This window comes from Cajanus cajan, chromosome 2 (genome assembly GCF_000230855.2).
Source record: "Cajanus cajan strain Asha chromosome 2, NIPB_CcT2T_4, whole genome shotgun sequence".
In the NCBI taxonomy this organism is placed as follows: domain Eukaryota; kingdom Viridiplantae; phylum Streptophyta; class Magnoliopsida; order Fabales; family Fabaceae; genus Cajanus; species Cajanus cajan.
This window is the reverse complement of record NC_138518.1, coordinates 79557612-79585283: the sequence shown is the minus strand read 5'-3', so window position 1 is coordinate 79585283 and position 27672 is coordinate 79557612. Positions and strand designations below refer to the sequence as shown.

Here is a 27672-nt window from a genome sequence, read left to right as displayed (position 1 = left end):
ACGTCAAGATTTTAAAGGAAGATCATTAGGGTCGTCATTTGTGCCATCAACTTGTCCAATTTTTCGATCCATTGAAGCATCTAGTGATCTAGGAACAAAAATGACTATCCAACATGTTTAGCTATAGAATTCAATTCAGTAGCAAATCTTCGTACTAAGAATGAGGCTGCTAGGAATTTGGGCTTGAGATTGTATGAAGTTGTTAGGCCTCTTATAAGTAAATATTATAAGAGGAGTGCCAAGACTTAGGTTTTATTATAGGACTGAATTGTTTTAGCAGTTATTAAATATTTTAGCAGTTATTGTTGTAATTGTTTTAGCAGTTATTAATTATTTTAGCAGTTATTGTTGTTTTAATTAGGACTAGATGCTATTAGTGTGGGGCAAGCGTAACTGCCTCTAGGCAGTTATTAGCAGAATAAAAATAGTAGAAGAAGGAGGACAAAGGGCAGACAGTTTTTGAGTGGTTTTGGAAGGGAGAGACCAAGCTCTCGAACATCTTGTGAGGGAACCTTTGTACTCAAATCAGTTTACTAAATTTCCTATATAATTTGTATTCTGTACCAGTTAAATTAAATAAACTTCAGTCCTTATTCTCATACCAGTTGGTGTCTATCAACTGGTATCAGAGCAACACGTTCCTGGAGACTAATTCATGGTGTCGACACGCAGTATGGAGGCGAGAGTGGAGGCTTTGGAAAGGGGGTTTGAAGGTTTGCTGGTGATGCGTGAAACAATAGTGAAGAGCGCAGAACAGTTAAATGAAGTGCAAGCATCAGTGCGAGAAATTCATGCGAGACAGGAGGAAGAGAACAGCGAAGCAAGCCACACAATCCTTCCGAGCAGGCCACAGGGGGGCCACAATGGTGGGCGATACAAAGTGGATAGGTGGAGAAAGTTAGAGATACCTATTTTTGATGGAGAGGATGCGTATGGCTGGACAACCAGAGTGGAGAGATACTTTGATTTAAAAGGGATGTCTGGAGAGGAAAAATTACAGGCGGTTATGGTGGCGATGGAAGGAAAAGCATTAACTTGGTATCAATGGTGGGAGTTCTCTACGCACCAACCGACTTGGGAGGATTTTCGAGTAGCGGTTATTAGGCATTTCCAACCAACCATGGTTGACAATCCTTTTGAACTGTTGTTGAGTCTCAAGCAAACAGGCTCCGTGGAGGAATACAGAGAGAAGTTTGAACTCTATGCTGGTCCATTAAAGAGTGCAGAACCTGCATACTTGAAGGGCATCTTTTTGAATGGGCTTAAGGAATTAATTAAAGCAGAATTAAAGCTTCACCCAACAGAAAGCTTGGTTGATTTAATGGATTGTGCACAAAGAGTGGATGAGAAGAACCAATTGATCACAAAAGGGGGAAATTCAACAAGTATGATGAGCAGGCCAATGAGAACATATAATAGTAATTGCAAAGTGACGTGGGAACCGGGAGCAAAGCAACAGCCCCACGTTTTCGGAACTGGCAGTTCTACTGGAGAGGGAAGTGTGGTGAAACCTTCTAATACTTTTAGAGGAAGAAGCTTTAGAAAGTTAACAGATGCAGAGTTACAAGAGAGGTCTAGGAAGGGATTGTGTTTCAGGTGTGATGAAAAGTTTGGTCCAGGCCATGTGTGTGCACATAAACAATTACAAATTTTAGTGTTGGCCGAAGGGGAAGAAGAAGGAGATGTAGAGGGAGAAATGACGGCGATTGATGAAAACGGAGAGCTAACACACATTCAGTTATCTATGTGTAGCATTGCTGGCCTTACATCAAAGAAAACAATTAAATTGTGGGGTAAGATTGGGGAAGAACAGGTCATGGTACTTATTAATTGTGGAGCCTCTCATAATTTCATTTCAGCCAAGTTTGTGAAACAACAGAAACTGGATATGTATGCAACCTCCATTTATACAGTGGAGGTGGGTGACGGAAGAAAGCTGGATTGTGAAGGGGTGTGTCCTAAATTGAAGTTGGAGATACAAGGTCTAAACATTGAACAAGATTTCTATGTCTTTGATCTTGGAGGAGTGGATGTGGTGTTGGGAATGGAATGGTTGGCTAGTCTAGGAGAAATAAGAGCAAATTTTCGTGAATTAACTCTTAGAATTCCGATTACGAGCAAATATCACACACTGAAGGGAGACTCCGATTTAACTAGAGCTTTAGCTTCTTTAAAGTCTATTTTAAAGGCTCTACGTGATCAAGGTCATGGATTCCTAGTAACATACTGTCAGATGCAAGCTGAAAGCAAAGAACCAGCAACTTGTCCCGCTTGGACAAAATTGGTTTTGGAAGATTACGATTCAATCTTTCAAGAGCCGCAAGGATTACCACCTCCCAGAAGACAGGACCATGCAATTCGATTGAAGGAAGGATCTAATATCCCCAACCTCCGACCGTACAGGTACCCACACTATCAAAAGAATGAAATTGAAAGGTTGATAGATGATATGCTTAAATCTGGTATCATTAGACCTAGTGTTAGTCCTTATTCGAGTCCTATAATCTTGGTGAAAAAAAAAGATGGTGGATGGCGTTTTTGTGTAGATTACCGGGCTCTTAACAAGATTACTATACCAGATAAGTTCCTTATCCCTATTATTGATGAATTGCTTGATGAATTGGGAGGAGCCGTGATTTTTTCCAAGTTGGATTTACGATCCAGTTACCATCAGATTAGGATGCGGGAAGAGGACATTCATAAAACAGCTTTTCGAACTCATGAAGGGCATTATGAGTTTCTTGTCATGCCTTTCGGGCTCACCAATGCTCCTTCCACCTTTCAATCTCTTATGAACGAGGTGCTAAAGCCGTATTTGAGGAAATTTGTACTCGTTTTCTTTGATGATATTCTGGTTTACAGTAAGGGTGAGGATGGCCATCAGAGGCATTTACGGGCAGTTTTGGCATTATTGAAGGAGAACCAATTGTTTGCTAACAAAAAAAAATGTACTTTTAGCCAAACTCAATTGGAATACTTGGGTCATATCATTTCAGCACAAGGGGTGGCAGCAGATCCACGAAAAATTGATGCTATGTTAGAGTGGCCAATACCTAAGGATATTAAAGCTTTGAGGGGATTTTTGGGATTGACAGGTTACTATAGAAGGTTTGTTCGAGACTATGGTAAGATAGCCAGGCCTTTGACTCAACTATTGAAGAAGGATAAATTTCAATGGAATGCTGAAGCACAAGCTGCCTTGGACAAATTAAAACACCTGGTGTCCGAATTGCCTATATTGACTGACCCCGATTTCTCCAAAACATTTATTATTGAAACTGATGCATCAAACAAAGGGCTAGGGGCAGTTCTAATGCAAGAGGGTAGGCCTGTGGCTTTCCTCAGCCAGACTCTATCTGATAGGGCTCAATCTAAGTCAGTATATGAGAGAGAATTAATGGCAATTGTGATGGTTGTACAAAAATGGAGGCACTACTTGTTGGGAAGGCACTTTATAATTCTGTCTGATCAAAAGAGCCTTAAATTTCTGACTGAACAGCGACTAGTGAGCGAGGAATACTTCAGGTGGACCTCAAAACTTATGGGTTTGGATTTTGAAATACGTTATAGACCAGGAAGGGAGAATGGAGTGGTTGATGCTCTTTCTAGAAAAATGACATTTTCTGCCTTGTCCTCAATCCACTTTGAGCAAATGGCAGATTGGGAATCTGAAATTCATCAAGATCCTAAGCTTCAAGGGATAATTCATGATTTGATAAAAGATTGTAATTCCCATCCGGGCTATAAATTTCAAAATCAGAAGTTGTTTTATAAAGGTAGGTTAGTCCTTCCAAAAGGCTCTTCTCACATACCATTATTGTTACAAGAATTTCATAACTCTGCTATAGGGGTCCATTCGGGTTTCTTTCGAACCTATAAAAGAATCTCTGAAGTTGTGTATTGGGAAGGCATGAGGAAAGACATCCAGCATCACGTAGCTACGTGTGAGACGTGCCAAAGGAATAAATATCAAGCTCTATCTCCGGCAAGACTTCTTCAACCACTACCCATACCCAATCAAGTGTGGGCTGATATATCAATGGACTTTATTGAAAGGCTTCCCAAGGCTCAAGGAAAAAATGTCATCTTAGTAGTGGTTGATAGATTGACTAAATATGCTCATTTCCTTGCACTTAGTCATCCTTTTACTGCAAAAGAGGTTGCTGAAGTTTTTATCACAGAGGTAGTTAAATTGCATGGGTTCCCCTCTTCTAATTGTATCGGATCGTGACAAAATATTCCTCAGTCACTTCTGGTCAGAATTGTTCAAATTGGTCGGCACTCGACTCAAGTTTAGCACCGCATACCATCCCCAAACAGATGGACAAACTGAGGTGGTCAACCGGTGCTTAGAAACTTATCTGAGGTGCCTCACTGGAAGTAAGCCTAAGCAGTGGCCTAAGTGGTTGAGTTGGACTGAGTTCTGGTTTAACACCAACTACAACAGCTCTCTAAAATTGACTCCTTTCAAAGCATTATATGGCCGCGATCCACCCCATCTTCTGAAGGGAACCACTATTCCGTCAACTGTGGAAGAGGTGAACCTGATGACTTATGACCGGGATCAAATGTTACATGATCTCAAGGAAAATTTGGTCACAGCCCAGAATCAAATGAAGAAGTATGCTGACCAATCTCGACGTGCAGTATCCTTGGCTATTGGTGATTGGGTGTATCTCAAGCTCAAGCCGTATAGGCTACGGTCATTGGCTCGAAAAAGAAATGAGAAGCTGAGTCCACGTTTTTATGGTCCTTATCAGATCACAAAACAGATTGGAGTAGTTGCTTTTCAGTTAGCCCTTCCACCAGAGAGTAAAATTCACCCTGTGTTCCATGTTTCTTTACTCAAGAAGGCCCTCTCTCCCTCAGCAACTCCTCAGCCTTTACCACCTATGTTGTCGGAAGAGTTGGAATTGCAGGTAACCCCAGCTGCTGTGAAAGTAGTGCGTAACACTGCTCACGGGATTGCCGAAGTGCTTATTCAGTGGACTGACCTGCCAGAATTTGAAGCCACTTGGGAACCAGTGGAACCCATCATGAAGCAATTTCCTTCTTTTCACCTTGAGGACAAGGTGACTCTTTTGGGGGGGAGTATTGTTAGGCCTCTTATAAGTAAATATTATAAGAGGAGTGCCAAGACTTAGGTTTTATAATAGGACTGAATTGTTTTAGCAGTTATTAATTATTTTAGCAGTTATTGTTGTTTTAATTAGGACTAGATGCTATTAGTGTGGGGCAAGCGTAACTGCCTCTAGGCAGTTATTAGCAGAATAAAAATAGCAGAAGAAGGAGGACAAAGGGCAGACAGTTTTTGAGTGGTTTTGGAAGGGAGAGACCAAGCTCTCGAACATCTTGTGAGGGAACCTTTGTACTCAAATCAATTTACTAAATTTCCTATATAATTTGTATTCTGTACCAGTTAAATTAAATAAACTTCAGTCCTTATTCTCATACCAGTTGGTGTCTATCAGAAGTGTCCCCTAATTTAATTTCCGTTTGTCTTTAAGCTAATGTTCCATTCACAATGTACATTCATTAGTTTTTCTTTTCGTGGGCTCTAGCTCCTCTCATTCAGTTAAAGAAAATGTCTATTGTCGATTTAATATGTTTATTTTCACTCAAAATTAAGTAATTTTTGCCTAAAATACTTTTCATCTTTGTGAATCAAATTAATAATACGAATACTTTAAACCATTTTCTTTTTAAAATAAGAACGATACTCCCTCAAAAGAAAATCATCTTTAATTTGGAATAATTTTGGTTGAGATAACTACAACGTTATTTAGAACAAAAGAAAATATATTAAATTTAAATTTTTATCATTATTCTTTAAAAAAAACTAAAGCTTTAAAAATATAATTGGAAGCTAGAAGCGAGTTTTTGAATCCGTGATTTGGTGAGTAATTAGTCAACCTGAAAATTTAATTAGTCTATTTCCTCTACGGATTTAAACATTACTCTTTAGGTTAAGTGCAACTTTCTTATGTCATGAAACCCAAAATTATATACAATAGTTCACATTCAACTTACAATGTTCATCTAAGAGAAGAAAAGGTTTAATTTCTTCTCTTTGAAACGGGGAGAACATTACATTATTCATGGCAATTTCTTTGAAGTATATACTTCAGACGTTGCCTTGTAGCAATTTCATGCTAGCAAGATGCACAATCATCTCACAACTTTGACATAGCATAGTCCAAGGCATCCACAACAAAATCTGCAAACGAGAAGAGCAGTCGGTGAAATAAGATTTTGCTGGGTGAAATAAGGATCCAAAATAAAATATGAAACCTGAATCAAAATTTAATACCTGCGTCATCTTTGGTGAAACACATTGGTGGCTTAATCCTGAAAACATTTCCATGCAGTCCTCCTTTCCCAACTAGAACACCAAGCTCTTCAATGCATATAATATATAGAAATAAATTGTTAGACTGTTCTGTTCGGAAGATATTAATTTTGGAAATGAACGCTTCAGATGCATATACTGATTCTTGTCTCACCTTTAAGTTTTTCGAGCAAAACGATAGTTTCAGCCTTTGCAGGTGTTTTCTCTTTTCGATCAGTAACCAACTCTACCCCCACCATTAAGCCCTTTCCCCTCACATTTCCTATGACTGCCACATTATATAATAATAATGAGAATGAGAATAATCAACAAAAATAACAGAAACTATCTTGAAGATGTTAAGTTCAAGAGGACATACTTTCATGTCTTTGCATAAGCGATCTCAAACGGTCAAGCAAGTGAGAACCAACATGAGCACAATGAGCTTGACGCTTCTCCTTATCAAGAACCCTTAGCACTGCAAGTCCCCCAGCAGAACAAACAGGGTTCCCACCAAACGTATTTAATTGAAGCTTCTGGGTCATCACACTTGCTATTTCTGGAGTTGTAACTACAGCTCCTAATGGCAAACCATTTCCAATACCCTGATGCAATTCAACATGAGATATGATGGAGTTGTAGTAGAAGATATGAAAATTTAAAAAGTTAGGAGTGAACAGAATAAATTCTATAATGAAATAGGACCGAAAAATATATACTTTAGTTAAAAGATAAAATACAAAGAAAATAGACTATGTACCAACGGCGTAGAGAAATTTTATACCATCGTCTAATTACAAACTATCATATATAATAAATTTGTTAACTTTTACAATTTTATTTTAAAATTCATACCCATAATTACTTCTGATTGGTTGACAGTATATTGACAATGCACAGTCGTTAAACTCTAAAATGCAATGCATAATGAACCTTATGAAGCAAATAATGTTGCACTTCCATTGAATGAATAATGTATCAACATTTGAGAAACTAGTAAGAGTAAAGATGAGATGATGGTATAGACCTTTGCCATGGTAACAATATCAGGAATTACACCCTGTGTCTCAAATCCCCAATAGTGGCTTCCCATTCGGCCAAAACCAGTTTGAACTTCATCTGCAATACAGACACCACCAGCCTTACGTATAATGTCATAAACAAGTTTCAAGTATCCAGGTGCCAGTTCAGTTGCTCCTCCGACTCCCTGAACTGTTTCAGCTATAAATCCAGCAACTTTTCCTGAACTCCCATACTCAATATGGTCTTGGACATCTTTTGCATAACTATGAGCATCAGCACCAAAGACTCCACGATATGGATCTGGATTCATAACGTGATGAACATTGCCCTAAACAGATTAAACATTTATAAGAATCGTATTTGTATTGCACCATCTTTAATAAAATAATATAAATAAATACCACATTCACAATGGTATAATTATAATTAATAGACTAGCTTAGATTAGCTCTTGCAAATATATTTTAAGAGTTTAATTGAAATTACGTATATAAACAGCATCTAATTATTCTGATTGAAATTTAAAATTTCAATGTAATAGCAACAGAGCAATTGAAATATTGTGATGGATATAACACAGACCTCTGGAATTGGGTATTTCCACGTGCCCACAGCAGTGAGGCCAAGTGTACCCGAACTCCCCCCATGATATGCATTTCGCAAAGAAATCATACCAAGATTACCAGTATATAAACGGGCCATCAACGTTGCTAATTCATTTGCTTCTGAACCAGAATTTACAAAATAAACAACCTGCAATTGAAAATTATGCTTTTTAAGGTCAACAATTAGGATCCACATGAATGAAATATTATCTAGCACATTATAAAAACGAACATTGCATTTCTCCAAAGAATGTATGACCTGAACTCATTTACTATAACGTTAATGACAGAAATCAGTAACACGGAGAAGGTCACTGTTATTTTTGAGTGAACCAAGACTACTTCCCCACCAATACTTCAGGACTAATATTTGGAAATAGTGATATCTATTTAATGAACTGAATTATCTCAATTAATATTTTTTCATATATACAAACTTTAAATCAAACCCCTTACACACTAACACTGCTTATGAATGTTCACGGTTCTGCATTTTATAAAAATAGTTTGGTTAATCAAACTACTTTTTTATAAAGTGTAACAAAAAGGATTTTATTTTAAATGGATTTATTCCGTACAATTTGATTATTCACTTTATGCTCATATTTTTTTTTTAAATAAAAATTAACTGAACGGATCTGAACCTCTTTATAAAAATTGTTTAGTTGTAACCGAACTGTTTTTACAAAATGGTTTAGTTCAATCTTGGACCCGTTCGATTTGGTTCAATTTATTCTTACACTCCTTAAAATTACCACATCTCCAAAGACTTTGGAGGTACTGTAATGTTAAGGTATATCAAGGCACTTAAAGGAGAGAGTGAAAGACTGTATGAACATAAAAAAAACAGACCTTAAGGTTTCCAGGCATTTTTGATGCCAAAGCCTCAGCATAATCAGCCATTGCATGGTTTAGATATATGGTTGTAGTATGCTGCAGAAGTTTACTCTGCTCTATGATAGCATCCAAGACTTCAGGGTGGCAATGTCCGCAAGAAACAGTAACTATCCCCGCAAATGCATCAAGGTAACGCTTCCCACTCTCATCAAAAACATATTGCATCTTCCCCTCCACAATGTTCACCTATATACACCCATCCAAATTTTGAACCACACATCACTTCTCAGACATATATATTACACAGTTTTGTTGAAATCCAAACAAAGTCCCATGTTGTTGGTAGAAAAAGAGCAGAAATATAGATTTACATCATTTTGGATAAAATAAGTAAAAGCAAATACAGGAGACGTCGTAGTTCCTTAAAATCAAAACATAAAAAAGAAGTTTCTGAGACTCACAGGTTTCTGATAGTAATGCATAACAGAAGGACCGAGGAACTTTTTACGCTTGGCGAGGACTTCATCGACCGAGGGTCCGTTATAGGGGCGTGGCTGGTAATTAAACGGCGGAAGCGATGGCGGCGGCAGCGCGACATTATCCGCGGCAGCGGCTGAGGGTCGGAGAGAAGAAAAGCACGCGCGCTTGGCGATTGAAATTGTTTTCTTTAGTTGCCTCTGCATCGCTGGTTGTCTTCGGATATTTTGCTCCAATGCTTTACTATATATGGTCGAGTATTTAAATGATATGGACGTAACTTTTATTTAATATTATATTATAAATATAATTGTTAAATTCTAATTTTATATTATATTATAAGTTTATATTAAAATTTTTTGAAATCGAACAATAACTTGAAAAGGTGATTAAAATGTTCATATTTTATTATATTTTTAAATTTATATATTATTAATTTTATTTTATAAAAAAAAATTTATATGTTTATATTAAATTTTGTTAAAATTAAATAATAACTTGAAAAGTAATCAAAACATTATATTTTATTATATTTTAAAATATATATATTACATCAATTTTATTTTATAAGAATAAAATATTTAATCATCTTGAATTAATATAAAATTTAATATATATAATTTAAGAGTAAAGAACTTTCAATTTAACGACTGAATTTATAAAATTTATATTTAATATTAAATTATTAAACAGTATAATATTTAGTAAAAATTACACCAATATCATTTGAAACTCCTTTTATATATATATATATATTACCTTATTATATGAAATCTCAATAAAAAAAGTTTATATCAAAATATTCATCTAAAATCATACTCACTGTCACTAGGCTAGTTTATGGTTTTAATAATGATGGAGTTGGTTGTATTTTAACATTAGAGTTAACATCTTTTTTTTCCTTACCTGAATTATGATATGATGATAAGACTCCTCTGTATGTACATACATATTATTAATTGTACAATTCTACGTTAAAAATTGTAAAAAAAATTATCGAAAAAAGAAAAAGTCAATTATATGAGTAATCTTTATTGTATGTTATGATAAAAAAAACATTTGAATGAAAAATAAGATAAATTTTTTTAAAAAATGAGTATATTAAAATATAATTTCATTATAAAAAAGTAAAATTATAACATAGAAAATGTTAAATATTAATGAACTTAAAAAATGATAGCTTGAAAACTGTGAAATTTTGAGGGGGTACGTTAGAATTTGTGATATATAAAATTGGAAGTGAGAAGAGAGGAGCCGCACATGGCATGATGATGTTTAGCTAAAATATTGACGTTTACGTAATAAATGAATGCATCCCCATAAATGATGATCTGTAGAGACGTAAAGGAATCCAATATTTTGACGCAATTTCTCTCTTTCCGGATTCATAATGTATGTTTGGATAAAATTTGAATTTAACTTAATCTATTTTTATTTTAAAGTAATAGTTTTGTTATTTTTAGATTTCATGCATTAAAAAGTAAAAACACAATTTCCATATTTTGAAACAGATATTCAAACATACTTATAATGATTGAAATTTTTGAAAGTGGTCATTTTGATGACCCAAAACTCCACATAACAAAAATTTATTATTTTTATAATAATTATTTTTAGGATCGTACTACTATTAATTATCATTTCCTAAAATTGGGAGGCGTTTTGAATTTAAGAAAACTTCATTTCCCAAATTATCAATTAAGTCACACTTTTTATTCGTGCTATTTTTTTAAATTATATTATTAAGACGAAATATTTAGTTAATTTGTCGAGATAATTAGTTTTTATTCAAGAACATGAATAACCATCTTTTAGTAGGATAGTCTATTCCAACAATAATTTTTTCTATATTCAATTTCAAATCATCAGACGATTTCAACTAAAATGATCAGATTCCTTTATGCGGCGGGCTTATCACTAAACCCATGTAAAGTAGGGCCCCATTTATTCATTCAGATGCTCGTATTAATTTATGTTTCAAAATATCCTTCATTCATGACAAATTTGGTAGTTTGAACTCTGAACTTTGATTGTTACTTTGTTATTATTTGTACCGTCTAGGTAAAAATCCGACTGATCTCTACTCGGTCGATACACGACTAAGTTACCAGGCCACAAGCCCTCTCGCCTTATCGGCTCAGGGCTGGAAGGCTAGTGTACCGTCTAGGTAAAAATCCGACTAGTGTACCATCTAGGTAAAAATCCGACTAGTGTACCATCTAGGTAAAAACCCGACTAGTGTACCATCTAGGTAAAAATCCGACTTAACTAATCCTCACTCATTGCGCGGCCTCGTAGCAAGAACGGTTGAGGAAATCCCTATGTTCTCGGGGCCCATAAGGCCCATGGACGACGAAGTATAAAACCTAAAATCCTAAGGCTAAGAAGGCAGATTACACTTTTGAATGCTCTGGCTTTGAGGCTTGACCTAGGCAGAAACCCTAGCGCACCTCGTGGCCGGAACATTTTGGCGCCCACCGTGGGGCTACGGAAAAACTTTTCCTACGCCCCAAGAAATACAAAAAACCTACACTCTACTATGGCGAGAGGCGGCACATCCAACCACGACAACAACACCCTACCATGGAGGAGATGATGGCGTTGATCAATGACTTGAAAGAGGAGCGCGACCCAGTGAGAGAGAAGGAGAGGAAGTTTCCCGCACAAAAACAGAGTGGGCTCTGTGTTTTCGTCGGTGTAAGGTCTTGCACCGTTGGATCGAGCTGATTTTTGGACTGTAGGTTCCAGAAATGTGGTTCTTCATTCTGACCGTTCGGATTATTAACCGGAGGCCTGGTTTGGGAGAAAACAGCTTCATATCAGTAGGTGAAAGTGTTCCAACACAAAACAGAGCTGGTACTGTGTTTTAATCGGTGTGAAGTCGTTCACCGTTGGATCGGGCTGATTTTTGGACTATAGGTTCAGGAAGTGAGGTTCTTCATTCTGACCGTTCGGATTATTAACGGGAGGCCTGGTTTGGGAGAAACCAGCTTCATATCAGTAGGTGAAAGTGTTCTAGCACAAAACAGAGCTGGTACTGTGTTTTAATCGGTGTGAAGTCGTTCACCGTTGGATCGGCCTGATTTTTGGACTATAGGTTCAGGAAGTGAGGTTCTTCATTCTGACCGTTCGGATTGTCAATCTGAGGACTGGTTTGTCAAAGAACAGCTTCGTATCAGCAGGTGGAACCGTTTGACGCGAAACAGGATCCTAGTCAACATCTAATGGACTTTCGTGCTCAGATGTCAATTCGTGGAGGAAGCATGGGAGTCTGCTGCGAGGGTGTTATGCTAAAAAGGTTTTTAATGAGGTACCATCAAATAATAAAATCATTATTTTCAAATTGATTCTGACTTATAGGCAAACTCGTGATTGTCGGCAAAAGTCCGGCTGGGCGAGTATAAATAACTCGAAGAACTCGTGATTGTCGGCAATAGTCCGGCTGGGCGAGTATAAATAACTCGATTGATAAAACTCGTGATTGTCGGCAATAGTCCGGCTGGGCGAGTATAAATAACTCGAAGAACTCGTGATTGTCGGCAAAAGTCCGGCTGGGCGAGTATAAATAACTCGAAGAACTCGTGATTGTCGGCAATAGTCCGGCTGGGCGAGTATAAATAACTCGATTGATAAAACTCGTGATTGTCGGCAAAAGTCCGGCTGGGCGAGTATAAATAACTCGATTGATAAAACTCGTGATTGTCGGCAAAAGTTCGGCTGGGCGAGTATAAATAACTCGAAGAACTCGTGATTGTCGGCAAAAGTCCGGCTGGGCGAGTATAAATAACTCGAAGAACTCGTGATTGTCGGCAATAGTCCGGCTGGGCGAGTATAAATAACTCGATTGATAAAACTCGTGATTGTCGGCAAAAGTCCGGCTGGGCGAGTATAAATAACTCGAAGAACTCGTGATTGTCGGCAAAAGTCCGGCTGGGCGAGTATAAATAACTCGAAGAACTCGTGATTGTCGGCAATAGTCCGGCTGGGCGAGTATAAATAACTCGATTGATAAAACTCGTGATTGTCGGCAAAAGTCCGGCTGGGCGAGTATAAATAACTCGAAGAACTCGTGACCTTCTCATTCATTGTTGAGATCGGCATTTTGCCGAGGCATTTGGCCGATTACCTCCAGAAGAAATTTCATGTTTTTAACTTAGAGAAATTTTTTATTCATTGTGGAGATGGGTAAGTTGGTCGATTATGGGGATCGGTATTTGGCCGACCCCTTCGCCCAAAAACTACAAGTTTATATTCACATTACTCTTTTACTCATTATTGAGGTTGGCAGTTAGACGACCACCAAAGTCAAACATGAGCTTCTAACTCGAAATTATTTTCAAATAAGTGTGGTCAACCTTTACACTACACGGCGACCAATTGGTTCCAAAGTTGGGGTGATCGAAATTTGCACGATATTAATCTTCTTTTAACTTGAATTTATTTTCCCTCATTCTGGATTAAGTCAGATTTTAGGCGACATGATGGACTATTTTTAAACCTAGAGTTATTATCCTTAGCTAAAGAGATCGGCAATTGGGCGATCATTCGAGGGAACTTGAAATTATTTTCCAAATTTTAACTGGGCTTCATTCCTCTCTTTGAATATCGCCATTATGGCGATCATTTAATTCGGAGATTCGTTGTTCAAGTTCAAATAATTTACCCATTCATGGTCGATTCAAAAATTCACAATTCGAACAAACTTGCTGTTTGTGATTGATATAGGCATTTGGGCGACTACTTTTGGTCCATTCATTGCTGAGATCGGCATTTGGGCAATTAGCTTGTCAAAAAATTCAAATTTTAACTTGGAAAAATTTTGCCATTGTTGAGATCGGCATTTGGGCGATTAACTTGTCAAAAAATTCAAATTTTAACTTGGAAAAATTTTTCCATTGTAGGGATCAACATTTGGATGATTAGCTTGTCAAAATACTTCGAATTTTAACTTAGAAAATTTTTCAATTTATTGCTAAAATCGGCATTCGGGCGATTACTTTGCCAAAAAACTTCAAATTTTAACTTGGAAAAATTTTTCCATTGTTGAGATCGGCATTTGGGCGATTAGCTTGTCAAAAAATTCAAATTTTAACTTAGCACATTTTATTCACCCGTGTTAATCAAAATTTTGACGATTCCAGACACACAATTCGGAGCTTGGGCGACCCGTGCATATAATTGCAGCTCAATGTTGATCTGACAGTTCTATTCCATTATTTGAATTCTGCTAGTTCATTTTAAATCTAAAGAAAGATTCACTTATTGTTTTTGAGTCGGCGTTTGGCCGATTGCATGGTTAAATTTCGCTTGAGCTTGGAGAAGTTTTCATTCATTATTTTGAGTCGGCATTGGGCCGATTGCATGGTCAAATGGCGCTTGAACTTAGAAAAAATTTCATTACATCTATCACTTTTGCAGTCGGTATTTGGCCGATTGATCCGTTGATTTTGAAGCTTGAAACTTTGAAGCAATCATTTTCATGTATTTATTATTTTCCTAGTCGGTATTTGGATGACTAGATAAGTTGATGTTCATTTTAACTTTGAAAAAGTTTGGCGTTTTCCTAGTCGGTATTTGGACGACTAGATGATTCGATTTTCATTTTTAACTTAGATAAATTTTTGGTATTTTCCTAGTCGGTATTTGGGCGACTAGATGATTTGATATTCATATTAACTTTAAAAAAGTTTGGCGTTTTCCTAGTCGGTATTTGGACGACTAGATGATTCGATTTTCATTTTTAACTTAGATAAATTTTTGGTATTTTCCTAGTCGGTATTTGGACGACTAGATGATTTGATATTTATATTAACTTAGAAAATTTTTGGCATGTTTCCCTAGTCTGTATTTGGACGACTAGATGATTTGATATTCAGGTTAACTTAGAAAAATTTTGGCCAATTAGTGACATTGAGATTCAATTTTTAACTTAGAAAATTTGTGGCATTTTTCTAGTCGGTATTTGGGCGACTAGATGCTTTGAAATTCAATTCTTAACTTAGAAAAAATTGTGGCATTTCTGGTCGGTATTCGGCTGACTAGTGACATTGAGATTCAGTTTTTAGACAAATAAAAAATTCCCCGTTCGTTAGGGTCGGAATTAGGACGCATGTTTTGCAACACTACAATTTATATATATAACTTGTAAGAACGAGTATATAAGAACAGCCAACCATGAAGTTATGTGAAAGAAAAATATACCTCTTTTAGGGCTCCGGAAAACCACGGTCCCACGTGACGACTTGATTCTCGGCGTTCTCCCGACACCCAACCAGGTTACCCGGCTACAAGCCTTCTCGCCTTACAGGCTCAAGGCTGGAAGGCAAGTGTACCGTCTAGGTAAAAATCTGACTGATCTCTACTCGGTCGATACCCGACTAAGTTACCAGGCCACAAGCCCTCTCGCCTTATCGGCTCAGGGCTGGAAGGCTAGTGTACCGTCTAGGTAAAAATCCGACTGATCTCTACTCGGTCGATACACGACTAAGTTACCAGGCCACAAGCCCTCTCGCCTTATCGGCTCAAGGCTGGAAGGCTAGTGTACCGTCTAGGTAAAAATCCGACTAGTGTACCATCTAGGTAAAAATCCGACTAGTGTACCATCTAGGTAAAAACCCGACTAGTGTACCATCTAGGTAAAAATCCGACTTAACTAATCCTCACTCATTGCGCGGCCTCGTAGCAAGAACGGTTGAGGAAATCCCTATGTTCTCGGGGCCCATAAGGCCCATGGACGACGAAGTATAAAACCTAAAATCCTAAGGCTAAGAAGGCATATTACACTTTTGAATGCTCTGGCTTTGAGGCTTGACCTAGGCAGAAACCCTAGCGCACCTCGTGGCCGGAACATTATTATTTCAGAGAATGCCATAAAGCTTTTTAGTCGATCTTTTTCTGGAAAAAGTAGGTCTGCATATTGTTGCTTGGCGACCGGGAATTTAGTTTTTGTTTGCTGAAGAGAATCAATGTTTAACATGTGTGGATATTTTTGTTCGCCTTATTTTCAAATAAGTAATTGAATGATTAAATGAATGAGATAAGCAGATTTTGCTCTCTAAAACGATAAGGTTCACTCTAGATAATGTTAATCCTCAACTTTAATGAGAAAAATATTCAAAGAACATTTATTAATTAAAAGCTAAAGTTATGCGAATAAATTAATCAATTTAAATGATTTGTTAATATTCTAATAAAAAAATTTAAATGATAGTAAAAATCGTAAATGATAAGAATAATAAAATATTTATTTCTCAAATATTTTATCATTATGTAAAAAAGAATTGATGCAATCTAAACAAACATGTTTCTTTTGAACTTATAATTAACACAATAATGATTGAATAGGTTAGAATAACATTTTGTATTTACACGCGTGAATAAGACTAACTAGATGATTGAATAATAATTAAACGATGATTATGATTAGAATAAGGATGATGTTTCATGGGATATAGCTGTCTTACTGTTACACAGTCACAGATGAGGGTATGCTGTGCTGGCAGGGTCCGTTTGTAGCTTTTAGAAGAGAGTAAAGAATCAAAGATGCACGACGCATCGTTATTATAGATTCAGTGGATCTTATCCACGACGCAGAAAACAAGGAAAAAAAGATTAATTTGTGGACTGAAAATTACAATTGTATAATGCCAACCTGTCTGTCACGTACCCAAATAGGGTTCTCCTTGTTCAGTACAACTGCTGTCGCAATGTATCACCCACCATCCACCAATCACTTTCATTTTACATGGGGAACTGTTCTCTTTCAAATTTTAGATTTTTTTTCTTCAATCTTAAACTCTGTGCCAAATCCTTTGCTTTATTTCATCTATCTTTTTCGTTTGATTAATGTTCTAATTGAAGCATTGTGATTCGATTGTCTGAACTTCTTTTATCTTATTAATATTTATATGACTACTATTTAAATATTGATTAAATATTTATTATATAAAATTAAAATTTATAATAAATTATATAAAAATAAATATTATGTTTGAATATATGAATTATGAACTATATTTAAAATTTAAATGAATAATTTTTTTTAATATATAAATTATATTTTAGATTTATGAATAATTTATATTGTAGTATAAAAAAATTTATGTATGAATACTTTATTTTAAAATTTTAATTTATAAATAATTATGATAAATAAAAATTAAATTAAATATGAAGTTAAAAAAATCAAAAAAAAATCTTATCAAATAAAAGTTCTTAAAAAACCTACTATAAAAGATAATCGTCCGTATTTATATAATTTATTTCGTTTGTCGTGACTTTATCCATTAAAAAGACAGAAAAAAATTCATGGAATTTCAAAGTTATACAAATTAGCTAGCATATATCATGTTCGAATCTTCAACTTAATGGAGAAAAAAAAAAGAGTTTACAAACTATTATATCTAAAAAGACATGATTTAAAGAGTGATAAAACAACACTTTAAAGAAAATCGTCATGCCTGATATATAGTGTCGAAAAACTTTATCAAGCGAACTTATTCAGCATTAGCAAACTCACAAGTCACAAGTCACAACTATTATATTCAAATTCATTTATAAATCCTCAAGAGTCACAGGATACAAAGATTCTACATCTTACAATTGCATTTACTAAATCATATTTGTTTACAACATTTCTTTAAGAATATTCTATGTAACTTTGTAAATACTGTGTGATACCAGCAAATCCAAGACGCTAAGTTAATAGAATGATTTTTTATAAAAATAAAAATAATAATCATCATCATATATGCAAAAAAATAAAACATAAATATAAAAAATAACTACTAGTGAATTTAATGTATAAACATAAATAAAGTATTATCTATATTCGTATACGTACTTGACTAAACTGGATATTCCTCGTCAAAGTTGTGACAAATTTGAGTATTATTTATGAATACGAATTTACTTGTAACAAGTAAACTTGTCCATCCATTTTATTTTTTATTTTTTCTTATATTATGTTACTTTTTGTATGTTAGAGTCTCATTTTATTATATTGATATACGTGATTTAAATAAAATAATAGTACTAATTTTGATCATTTTAAAGTCATGTTTAGCATTACAATATATAATTATGTGTGTGTGTGTGAATAGTCATGTTATTTTTTCTATGAATTTTTATTTATTTATTTTTGGGTTGAAAAATAATATTTAAAAATTAAGTTAATATATTTAATTTTTAAATAATTATTATATATAAATATTTTTTAGAAAATTATTAAGCAGATTAACTCATGGATCTACCGCTAAATATGATGAATAAGAAATTTCAACCCGCTTTTTGATTGGGACGAGACAGATTGACCCATTTTTAAGGGTCCAGTGAAGTTGGTCCAATTTGTATTCCCTACCATATCCTTTTTTTTTTCTTCCAGTGAGCCCTTTTTCATTTGGTAAATAATTTAAAATTGAGAATGAAATATGCTAGAATTTTCATCATATTATGGAACGCCATCCATAAAAAACAATTACTTTACCTTTTCTGGGTTCTTCTCATAAATTCCATAAAAAGCTTCAAGTAAACCTTCTCGGATATTTTGACTGATACTGTAGGGTGCAATATCAATCATAATAAGCAAATGTATCCATCTCACCAAGAGTAAAATGCTCGACTTGTAATTCATATTTTAAATATACAGAAAAGATAAAGAACATACCTTCCCATCATTCCAAAATCATAAAAGATCAATCTTCCACCATTGACATCATCAACTGCAATATTTCCAGGATGCTGCATGAACAATGTAAACATTAGCTACGAGAAGCATCAAATTGAACCTCTCACGTGATAATCACAAATATATGTGTTTACGGTGGAACTTGTTTTATGAATTCTTTTTACTTGAACTAGCACGAAAAACGTTTCAATTTAGATATGTGATATTTCTGAGTTTTAGTCTTATAAAACGAGAAGAGGAGTAGTAGGAAGATTTAGTAATTACTTGTTTCTAAAGATTCCTCAATAATTAACAAGCAATAATTTCCATACATATAAATGTTAAGATGAACAGAATGAATAATTGAGATACTTGCAATACAAATCATGGTTCAACTTGTATAATGTTCCAGAGTTACAATATCAAAGCAATATAACTACGTGATTAAAAGAAATAACTAAGATAACTATGCTAATTCTACTCCTAAAAAGCAAAAGAAAAGTGGCCGAGAGTTAGTCATACCCAAAAACGATCTTGTGCACGAAAGCCATATGTGTGTAGGCAGAGAGTGCTTCAGAAGTTAATTCAAGTATGAGTTTTTCCGACCTCCGTGAAGGTACGTAGCTTCTGTATTTATAGAGCCAATCAAGAACGGTTAATTTCATGCATGTACGCCACTAGGGGATAACCACTATCCACTATGCTTGTTACGTGACTCTAAATTGTAACTTCCCATAACCGTTCGCCTCACGCTTCAACTTTACTCGATTCGACCCTTAATAACCACCTTAGTGTGCCTTAACTGTTAAGATTCCTTCAATAACAACTCTACAATTTCGAGTTACTATTACATTCCCGAGTTGCTATCGAGACCGCGTTCTAGCTTAACCCCTTAATGAAAATAGATAAATTTTCGAGCACTCCTTTGTTCAATTTAATTAATTCTATTCGAACACATTCACATGTGAACAAATAAGGCTCTCAATTTAATCTTGGTAGGTGTTTAACCTTTATCTTTTGTTTCGAGTAATTTTCACACCCTTTTTCGAGTCACATGATTTTCGAGTAAGCCTAACAATATCAAAATTTATGCATCCTCATTTAACACAGTTTTTTCCCTAGAAAAAGGGGGGGGGGGGGATTAAAAACATGTCAGGGCAGTATAATAATGAGTCCCTAACAGTTTTGGATGCTTGGCAGTCACTATTTCTCATCACATGAAGGAAGTTACTTCTAATGCCCCTGTGATTAAGTCCTACGGAGTTTTCCCACCCAAGGCAACAAGTTATAATCTATATGAAATAGGCAGCATGCTACTTGTAACTCAGGCAATCGACGCTTGAATGTTGCAGTATATGAGTAAATTCAAAAATAGAAAACATAACATGTCGGCTACACAATATTATTTACCAGCTAGACAATCCAAAAGAAACACTAATGTTGAGTTTGGATTAGAAGTGAAATAGAGAGGAAAGCAATAAGGACAGATATACAATGGATGGAATCAAAAGAGAAAGAGAGAGTAGAGTAGAAAAGATGTGTTGTTTGGAAGAATACAAATATGAAAGAAAGTAAAGAAGAAATTTCTCTTCACTTGTTTGAAAGAGTGGAAGTGTGGGTGAAAATAAATAAATTGTATAAAAAACCTTTAGCTAAAAAAGTTAAATTTAAATTAAAAAATAAAGTTTTAACTGTATTATTTTTTTATTGACATAAAATCCTTTATTATTTTTTGCTATAGAAATATTTTTAAAAAAAAATTCAAACAAACATTTCCCTCCATTTTCATGGCAATCTGGGGGAGGGGTTTTTTTTTAACCAACCAATAAACATCCTTCATATGTCTCCTCTTAAACAAACATTGGAAATTTGGTAAGACAAAACTTAGTTATAGTATTATAGGTATTATTGGTGGTGTTCTCTAATTAAAATTAGAGTTTCACCTCGACAATATGCACTTATATTTAACGTAGACCTCGATAATATACATTATGTATATTGTCAAGGTGAAACTCCAATTCTATTTGGAGAACAGCCTCGAGAGTACCTAAGGTACTACTATATCTAAGATTTGTCCAATTTGGTATTCGGTCCTATTTCATTTCATTTCCTTCCTCTTTATTTACACTTGAAACAAAATAGGACAAAAGAGTGAGACAACACAAAAACGATTCAGCAATTCTCAAAACAAGAACGCACGGGGTCAGCATGGAAGAAACCGTGTGATAAAATCTGCTCCAAGTAAGACTCAACAGCATATCGTCCTAACCTGTAGAAGATAAGGTAGCCATTATCAGTTATTGAGATGCACAGATGTGTAAGGTAAGATGCCAGTAGTAACTTTGCTTGAAGAAATTTGGATGCTATTAACTTTTTGCGGTCAACACCCAGTTGATCTAAAGCTTGTATTTTATTTATTTTAATCCCTGGAACATACTCCATTGTCAGAATCTGCATTGAAAAAATATTTAAATTATAGATAAATAAGAAAGATATCAAAAGTAAAAACAGGAAAGATGTATAGCTGCTATATATTATGATTTATCTACGAGAACTTATGGTTAAACCTGTGGAGTAGTATAATCCCAGAAGATTGTAGGGACTTTCACATAATCCAAGTTCTTAAAGTTACTTTCAAATAGTTCTGCATTAGCAGCTTCCTTGGTGTAATCAATCTCCTGAAAATTGTTAATCCATGTTACATTAACAGGATCAGATAAAGTTGAGGATGTGCAGAAAACATGTGCAAACATCATACTAAAACAAGAACAAGATCCACAAATCACCCCCTCCAAACCGGCAATGTGCTAACAAGTCCCTTTATACATTACATTGGCTAGGCACTAACACTTGAAAAACAATAATACTGTTGAAAGTTTTATAAAACAACTGATGACATATGAAATTCTCAACAAGCATGCCTCTTGTTGAAGCATTATAATTTCACCTATAAAACAAAATTCCCTATTTGCCATTTTACTCCATCACCTAACCAGGTAAAATTGTTGATCACACCTTATCCCTTCTGTCAAAACAACTCAAGTAACACTTTCATTAATCTCCTTTCTGTTTGAACAAAGAGCCTCTTAATCAACCTTCAAAAATCTTTACTAAAATTGTTATAAAAGTCTTCCATGACCTAATGGTACTTTATTTCCCATGGGGAATTTCAAAGAGCAGAGTCAGCTTCCTTACCCATCCCATGCACCTGAACCTATTCAAACTTTAGAGTTGTGATCTGATGCAATCTCTATATTTGAATTCACTACTGAAGAATGACATATTAATGATGGAGAGCCAGTGGGCCACACATGATTTTCTTAAATTAATCTCAAGTAACTGAAAATGCAACAAGAAGATTCCAGAGTATCATCACCTGATATAAAACAGAGGCACACTCATCATAAATAGCAATCCAATCCCTCTTTGCACCATCTGATTTAGGATCAATGTTTTGAAGATATTCAGCAATAACCTGGAAGGTTTATAAAAAGAACCAAGTATCAATATCAGTATTTTATTCAGTTCTGCAAGCCTTTATAGACAGTATTAGAACTTATGTACAAGAAGAAAAACCAATTCAAAAGACTAGTTTATTAGATAGGAGAATGTTCTTTCTCACCTGAGTGACATGAGCTTGCGTTCCATTCTTTTCACTTTTTCTTTCAATGACTTGAGTACTACGTCAAGATTCTTATGCTATTCAACGTGAGACTCTGAACATATAAACTAAAAAGCTTTGTCCCAGCAAGTTGCTGACAATCAAATATGAATAACTCTTGGTACTTTCCTACATGTCACTGAACCAGAAATTCAGTAGATGACAATCAAATATGAATACCTCTTGGTACTTTCCAACGGGTCACTGAACCAGAAATTCAGTGGATTACGCATCCACAACAAATTCTTCCTAATGTAAGGGGTAGAAAAGAAATTTCCAGGCAATTACAAATTTAAAATGCATTAACAAAGAAGCATAATTTTGGCAGTCATTGTCATCTTAGTGTTGTACTGCACCATTACCAGTAAAATAAAGCAGTTGAAAATTCAGATAAACTAGTTGAGTATTTAACATAAACATGTGAAGCCTAGGCAATAGCATCTTCTATTTCTATGTCTGTTGATTAAACTTCATTAAAATGGGTTTAGTGGCAAACTTGAAATGAACAAACAATTAAAAAAAACATGTTTAGGAGAACAGACACAACTTAAGGAAACCAAAAACAAATACAGTTAAGAATAAAATTATGTTCTGTTGTTTTCATAAATTTCTTTACAAGATAAGGATTAAAACAAATCATTAAAATCGATTTTATATACAGCTAAGGAAACTAAGCACACATCATCTATCATTCTTGTTTCTTTTGTCCTAACTCCTGCGGATATCAATTTTCAGCATCAGATTTAAAATGCCTAAAGTTGCCCCAGGTTTCGTTGTTGTGACTTCCTAATTTATTAAAGGTACTTGCTTAAATTAATGATAAAGGATAAATTTTCAGAGCTTATCATCTAAAACCCAAATAAAAAACCTGAATTTGAACTTTGAAGGTCAGTCAAGTGAATTATTTAATTTCAAGTAAATGTCATCATTATGAAAATTATAAAAAGTCAAGTGATGTCATATGATGACCAAAGTAAATTCTGCTCCTCAGAAGAATCAATAAGATGTAAAATAGAATGATAGAGAAGTGATGGCAAAGAGATATAGTACAATATCTCACAAGTGAACTTAGCTGCCTGTATGCAAGTCATAGATGAGTCAAAAAATTCTTGACGTGAGTTGCCAACTTAGCAAAATCTTGGGGGTTGCTTGAGCCATTGGCTGCATCAGCAGATTCTGAATTAGCTGTTTTTGAATTAGTTGAAGCATCAGCAGATTCTGAAGTTACTCGGTTCGAATTAGTTGGAGCATTAGCAGATTCTGAGTTTGATGCGTTTGAATTAGTTGTAGCATAAGCAGATTCTGAATTTGCTGGTATAGATGCAACAGCACCCAAAGCATCCAAGAAGAATCTCTTATTAGGGATGATACCATCTTTATCCATATGCTTCAGCAATTTATCAAGAAGCTCCTTCTGGTTGGCTTTAGTGTAAGCCTTATAAAGAAGTTTATATGTTGATGAATCTGGATATATTTTTATGTGTTTCGCTCTCTCAAACAGTGAATCTGCTTCCTGTGGTAAACCATTTATGCAGTAAACATCAAGCATAGCATTAAGAGTTGAAACTTTAATATGAACTTTTGACTCAACCAGCTCATCAAACAATTGTACAGCCCCGGAGACACAATCACAGAAGCCATACATATAGATGAGACTCTCATGGGTAACAAAGCTCGGCGAGTAACCCATGTCAGTCATCTTCTTGAAAATATTTTCTGCTTTATCCTTAAGCCGCGCCTTCCCATAGTTCAAAATCATTGAATTAAATGTAGGCAGCGAGGGTCTTTCCTTGGAGCGCAACAAACTCTTAAACACCTGCTCCATCTTACCAAACTCCTGCTTCTTCCCATAGGAATCAATCAGCAAGTTAAAGGTAATCAAATCAGGCTTACACTGATTGCTTTTCATTCGCGCAAGCACCGCTTCCATTTCACGAATCATCCCATTTTTCCCATACGCATCCATCACCCCATTGAAAGTGTAAATATCCGGCGAAACAATGCTCTCATCAAGATCCTTAAACAAAGAATTGACCTGCTCCACATTCCTCGCCAGAGCAAAGGCTCTTAGAAGAATGTTGTATGTAACAATGTTGGGATTGCACCGCTCCATTCCTTTCATCTTCTGAAAGTAGCCAATGGCTTTGGCCAAAGCCTTTGTTTTGTCCCGTGAATGAAGGTGTGCTGTGATGAGTGCATTGTACACAGAAGTATCAGGACGACAACCAGTATTACGCATCTCAGAGAAAAGCCACATAGCCATTCTGGTTTGCCCTTTCTTTCCCATAACTGATATCAGCTTTGAGTAAATTCCATTATCAGCAATATACCATCGTTGTTTTTGCATCCATCTGAAAACCTGAACGCCAAACAAAATTCACAACTAAATAAGGCAGAGTCAATCATTGACATTACCATTCTTGTTCACTAATTTAGGACATGTTTGCATAAACTTCTCTAGAAACACTTGTAGAAGAACAAAAAAGAAGTAAAAAATGAAATAAATTTGCCAGAGCATCCACAATGCAATATGCAAGTTGCATAATTATGCATCTTATTTTACTTTATTGGGTTTCACATTGCCACATCACATTTAACCAATCCATGAGAAACCTATTACATTTTAACTCCAATGGCAAAATTTTAAGCAATCCTTACTAAATCTTTTTTCTAGATATGATTTACTGAACTTTTCCCCTCTGCTTATTTTCGAGCAACCCATAAAATACCTACACTAATGATGCTCCCAATAAGCTAAAATTAGCTTATGTATAAACTAAATTACAGAAGCTATGTGCATTAATAACAATAGTAAAATTCTTACAGCAGACATCAAATTCATAAAGTTAAGATATTGATAACATTTCGTAAAGGGAAGGGGAAGGGACCTCAAGACATTGCAGCCACTTGTCTTCTTTGCCAAGTTCTTCAAAGAGCAAAAAGCAATGCTCGGTTCGGACCACCTTCACGTACTTGTTCAGCGTCTTCACCAGAGGCTCTTTGTCGCTTATCTTGCGCGTGAGCAAACGAACCAGTTCTTGGGCTTCCGAATTGTGGCTGGTTTTCTTCCTTTTGGGGCTCGGGCCGCATGAAACTCGGCTCAGTGGGCCCGCGCGTGGGTGGCTACTAAGACTGTAACTTGGAAACGAAGGAGAAGAGCAAGAACAGAGACTAGACATGGGAACGAACAGGAACTGAAACACAGTGAAGGGACTGATAACACAGATTGAATTTACATTTACGCACACCAATTTGTTCGTGGGTTGGGCTGGGAAGGAGAAGGAAGGAAAGTGAGAGAGACGGAAAGAGACGGAAAGAGAGGGGGAAAGGGATAGCAGGAGAGATCGAGTGAGAGAAAGAGAAACAGGGAAAGAGAGATATTTTAGAAATAAATGAACTTCAACAATATATTTTCTATTTTAGAATAAAGATATTATAATATTTTTATATAATAAAAAAAAAAATTCTAAGTAAAGAAATTTAGATTCGCAACCTTCAACGAGAATTATTTTTCATTTCTGAACTTTTTTAAAACAAGCAATATTCTACCTTTTTTAATAAGCAACTTTTATTATCTTTCTAAATAATTTTGTTTAGAAACACTTTTAAAACATTTATTTAGGCTCACTTTGTAATATTAAAAAATTTTAATTTAGCCTCATTTTTTATTTTAATTTAGTTTCAATTTATTTAAAATACTTAAATGTGAACTTTCATCTAAACATAAACTTTAGAAAGACATATGGTTTTAGTGGGATCACACTGGATTTGACTATTTGCTAATTTATCCTTTAGGCTTTGTTTGGATTTGAGGATGAAAAATGGGGAGTGGAAAAGGAGAGATTTGAAGGGAAAGTGAGTGAAAAATGAGGTTGTTTGGATTAAGGGAAAGTGAGTGGAAAGTGTAGAGAAAATTTGTAAAAATTTGTGAGTAAATTGATTGATGTGATAGATAAAAATAAATTTTTAATTGATGATTTTGTAAGATTACTATTTTGCCCTTATGTTAAAAAAAGTTTATAATCATTATAATTAAAAGATAAATATAAAAATTTTAACTAAAAAAATAAATATAAAATATTAATTTAAAAATAATTTAATTTAAATATTTGCTTTAAATTTAATGATAGATAAAAAATAAAAATTTAATAGATGAATATGTAATTTACACTTTTACCCTTGGATTAAAAATGAGTATAATATTATTTATTGTAAATAATAATAATTACAATAAAATTATATTAATAGGTATAATTTATTAAAAAATAATAAATAATGATAAGAATAATAATAAATATTAGAAAAATAATAAGAATCATAATAAATAATAATGATACTAATTATAATAAATAATAATAATATTAATAATAATGATAATAATAATATTTATAATAATAAATAATAATAACAAAATATATTATGATAATTATATTTTCTAGTATTATTTTATTAATGTTTATGAAAGTGTTATTATTTTAATTTTATAAACATGTATTACTTTATTTTTTTATATTTCCACTTTTTGATGTCAATATTTAAATAATAGAATTTTTTTAATATAAAAAAATGTACAATAAAATTTTTGAAAGTTAATTAATAAATTAAAAAAATTGATAAATCATTGACATAAATTAGAATGAAATGAAGATACATTTGTTAATTATACAACTTAATTTTTACCAATTAAAAAATTAAGAAATTTTTAACATTGCAAATTTGGGGTTGCATTTTATGCCAATTTAGAACGGCTCATTCTCAACTAGGGTTTTTAAGCCAATTTACTAGTTCGGAACGGCCCGTTCCAGTTTCGGAACAGCCCGTTTCAGTTTGAGAACGGCCCGTTCTAGGCTACTCAATTACCCTTGTTTTAGTAGTTTGGAACGGGCCGTTCCAATTTTGGAACGGCCCGTTCTGGGCACGCCTGGAAGCAAAAATATGCCACATAATTGATTATATATGGCACATAATCGATTATGTGCCATGCATAATCGATTATGCTGGCCCATAATCGATTATGTGCCACCATAATCGATTATGTGGCAATGCATAATCGATTATGCTTCATTCCTACCCTCCC

At 34.6% G+C, this 27672-nt stretch overlaps 2 protein-coding genes across 4 annotated transcripts; both read right to left on the bottom strand.

Moving 5' to 3' along the window:
• Positions 1–5966: 5966 nt before the first annotated feature.
• On the bottom strand, positions 5967–9506 carry LOC109816350 (alanine--glyoxylate aminotransferase 2 homolog 1, mitochondrial). Its single transcript, XM_020381329.3, has 8 exons — positions 9255–9506; positions 8809–9039; positions 7934–8104; positions 7356–7679; positions 6708–6933; positions 6504–6617; positions 6311–6397; positions 5967–6217 (listed from the first exon to the last, which is right to left on the bottom strand). The coding sequence occupies exons 1-8, from the start codon at positions 9474–9476 to the stop codon at positions 6174–6176; spliced, it is 1419 nt and encodes a 472-aa protein (XP_020236918.2). The 5' UTR covers positions 9477–9506; the 3' UTR covers positions 5967–6173.
• Positions 9507–20248: 10742 nt separating this feature from the next.
• Positions 20249–25981, bottom strand: LOC109816352 (pentatricopeptide repeat-containing protein At4g39620, chloroplastic). Of its 3 annotated transcripts, none has more exons than XM_029274990.2 (6): positions 25484–25981; positions 23656–24954; positions 22557–22734; positions 22311–22409; positions 21502–21612; positions 20249–21385 (listed from the first exon to the last, which is right to left on the bottom strand). In XM_029274990.2, exons 1-2 carry the CDS (start codon positions 25772–25774, stop codon positions 23683–23685), a joined length of 1563 nt encoding a protein of 520 aa, XP_029130823.1. In that variant the 5' UTR covers positions 25775–25981; the 3' UTR covers positions 20249–21385; positions 21502–21612; positions 22311–22409; positions 22557–22734; positions 23656–23682. The 3 variants fall into 3 exon arrangements, with proteins under 3 accessions (XP_029130823.1, XP_082925372.1, XP_029130822.1); XM_083069246.1 differs by having other exon boundaries at positions 22557–22724; XM_029274989.2 differs by having other exon boundaries at positions 22557–24954.
• Between the last annotated feature and the right edge of the window lie 1691 nt (positions 25982–27672).

What these genes read in the sequence shown, in the direction of transcription:
- LOC109816350 (XM_020381329.3), bottom strand. Translation starts at nt 9,476, where the DNA reads ATGCAGAGGCAACTAAAGAAAACAATTTCAATCGCCAAGCGCGCGTGC. An exon ending in GCTTATGCAAAGACATGAAA is followed by an intron (nt 6,618 to 6,707) that starts GTATGTCCTCTT and finishes ATAATGTGGCAG; the next exon opens with TCATAGGAAATGTGAGGGGA. An exon ending in TTTCACCAAAGATGACGCAG is followed by an intron (nt 6,218 to 6,310) that starts GTATTAAATTTT and finishes TCTCGTTTGCAG; the next exon opens with ATTTTGTTGTGGATGCCTTG.
- LOC109816352 (XM_029274989.2), bottom strand. Translation starts at nt 25,774, where the DNA reads ATGTCTAGTCTCTGTTCTTGCTCTTCTCCTTCGTTTCCAAGTTACAGT. An exon ending in AGTGGCTGCAATGTCTTGAG is followed by an intron (nt 24,955 to 25,483) that starts GTCCCTTCCCCT and finishes TTTGGCGTTCAG; the next exon opens with GTTTTCAGATGGATGCAAAA.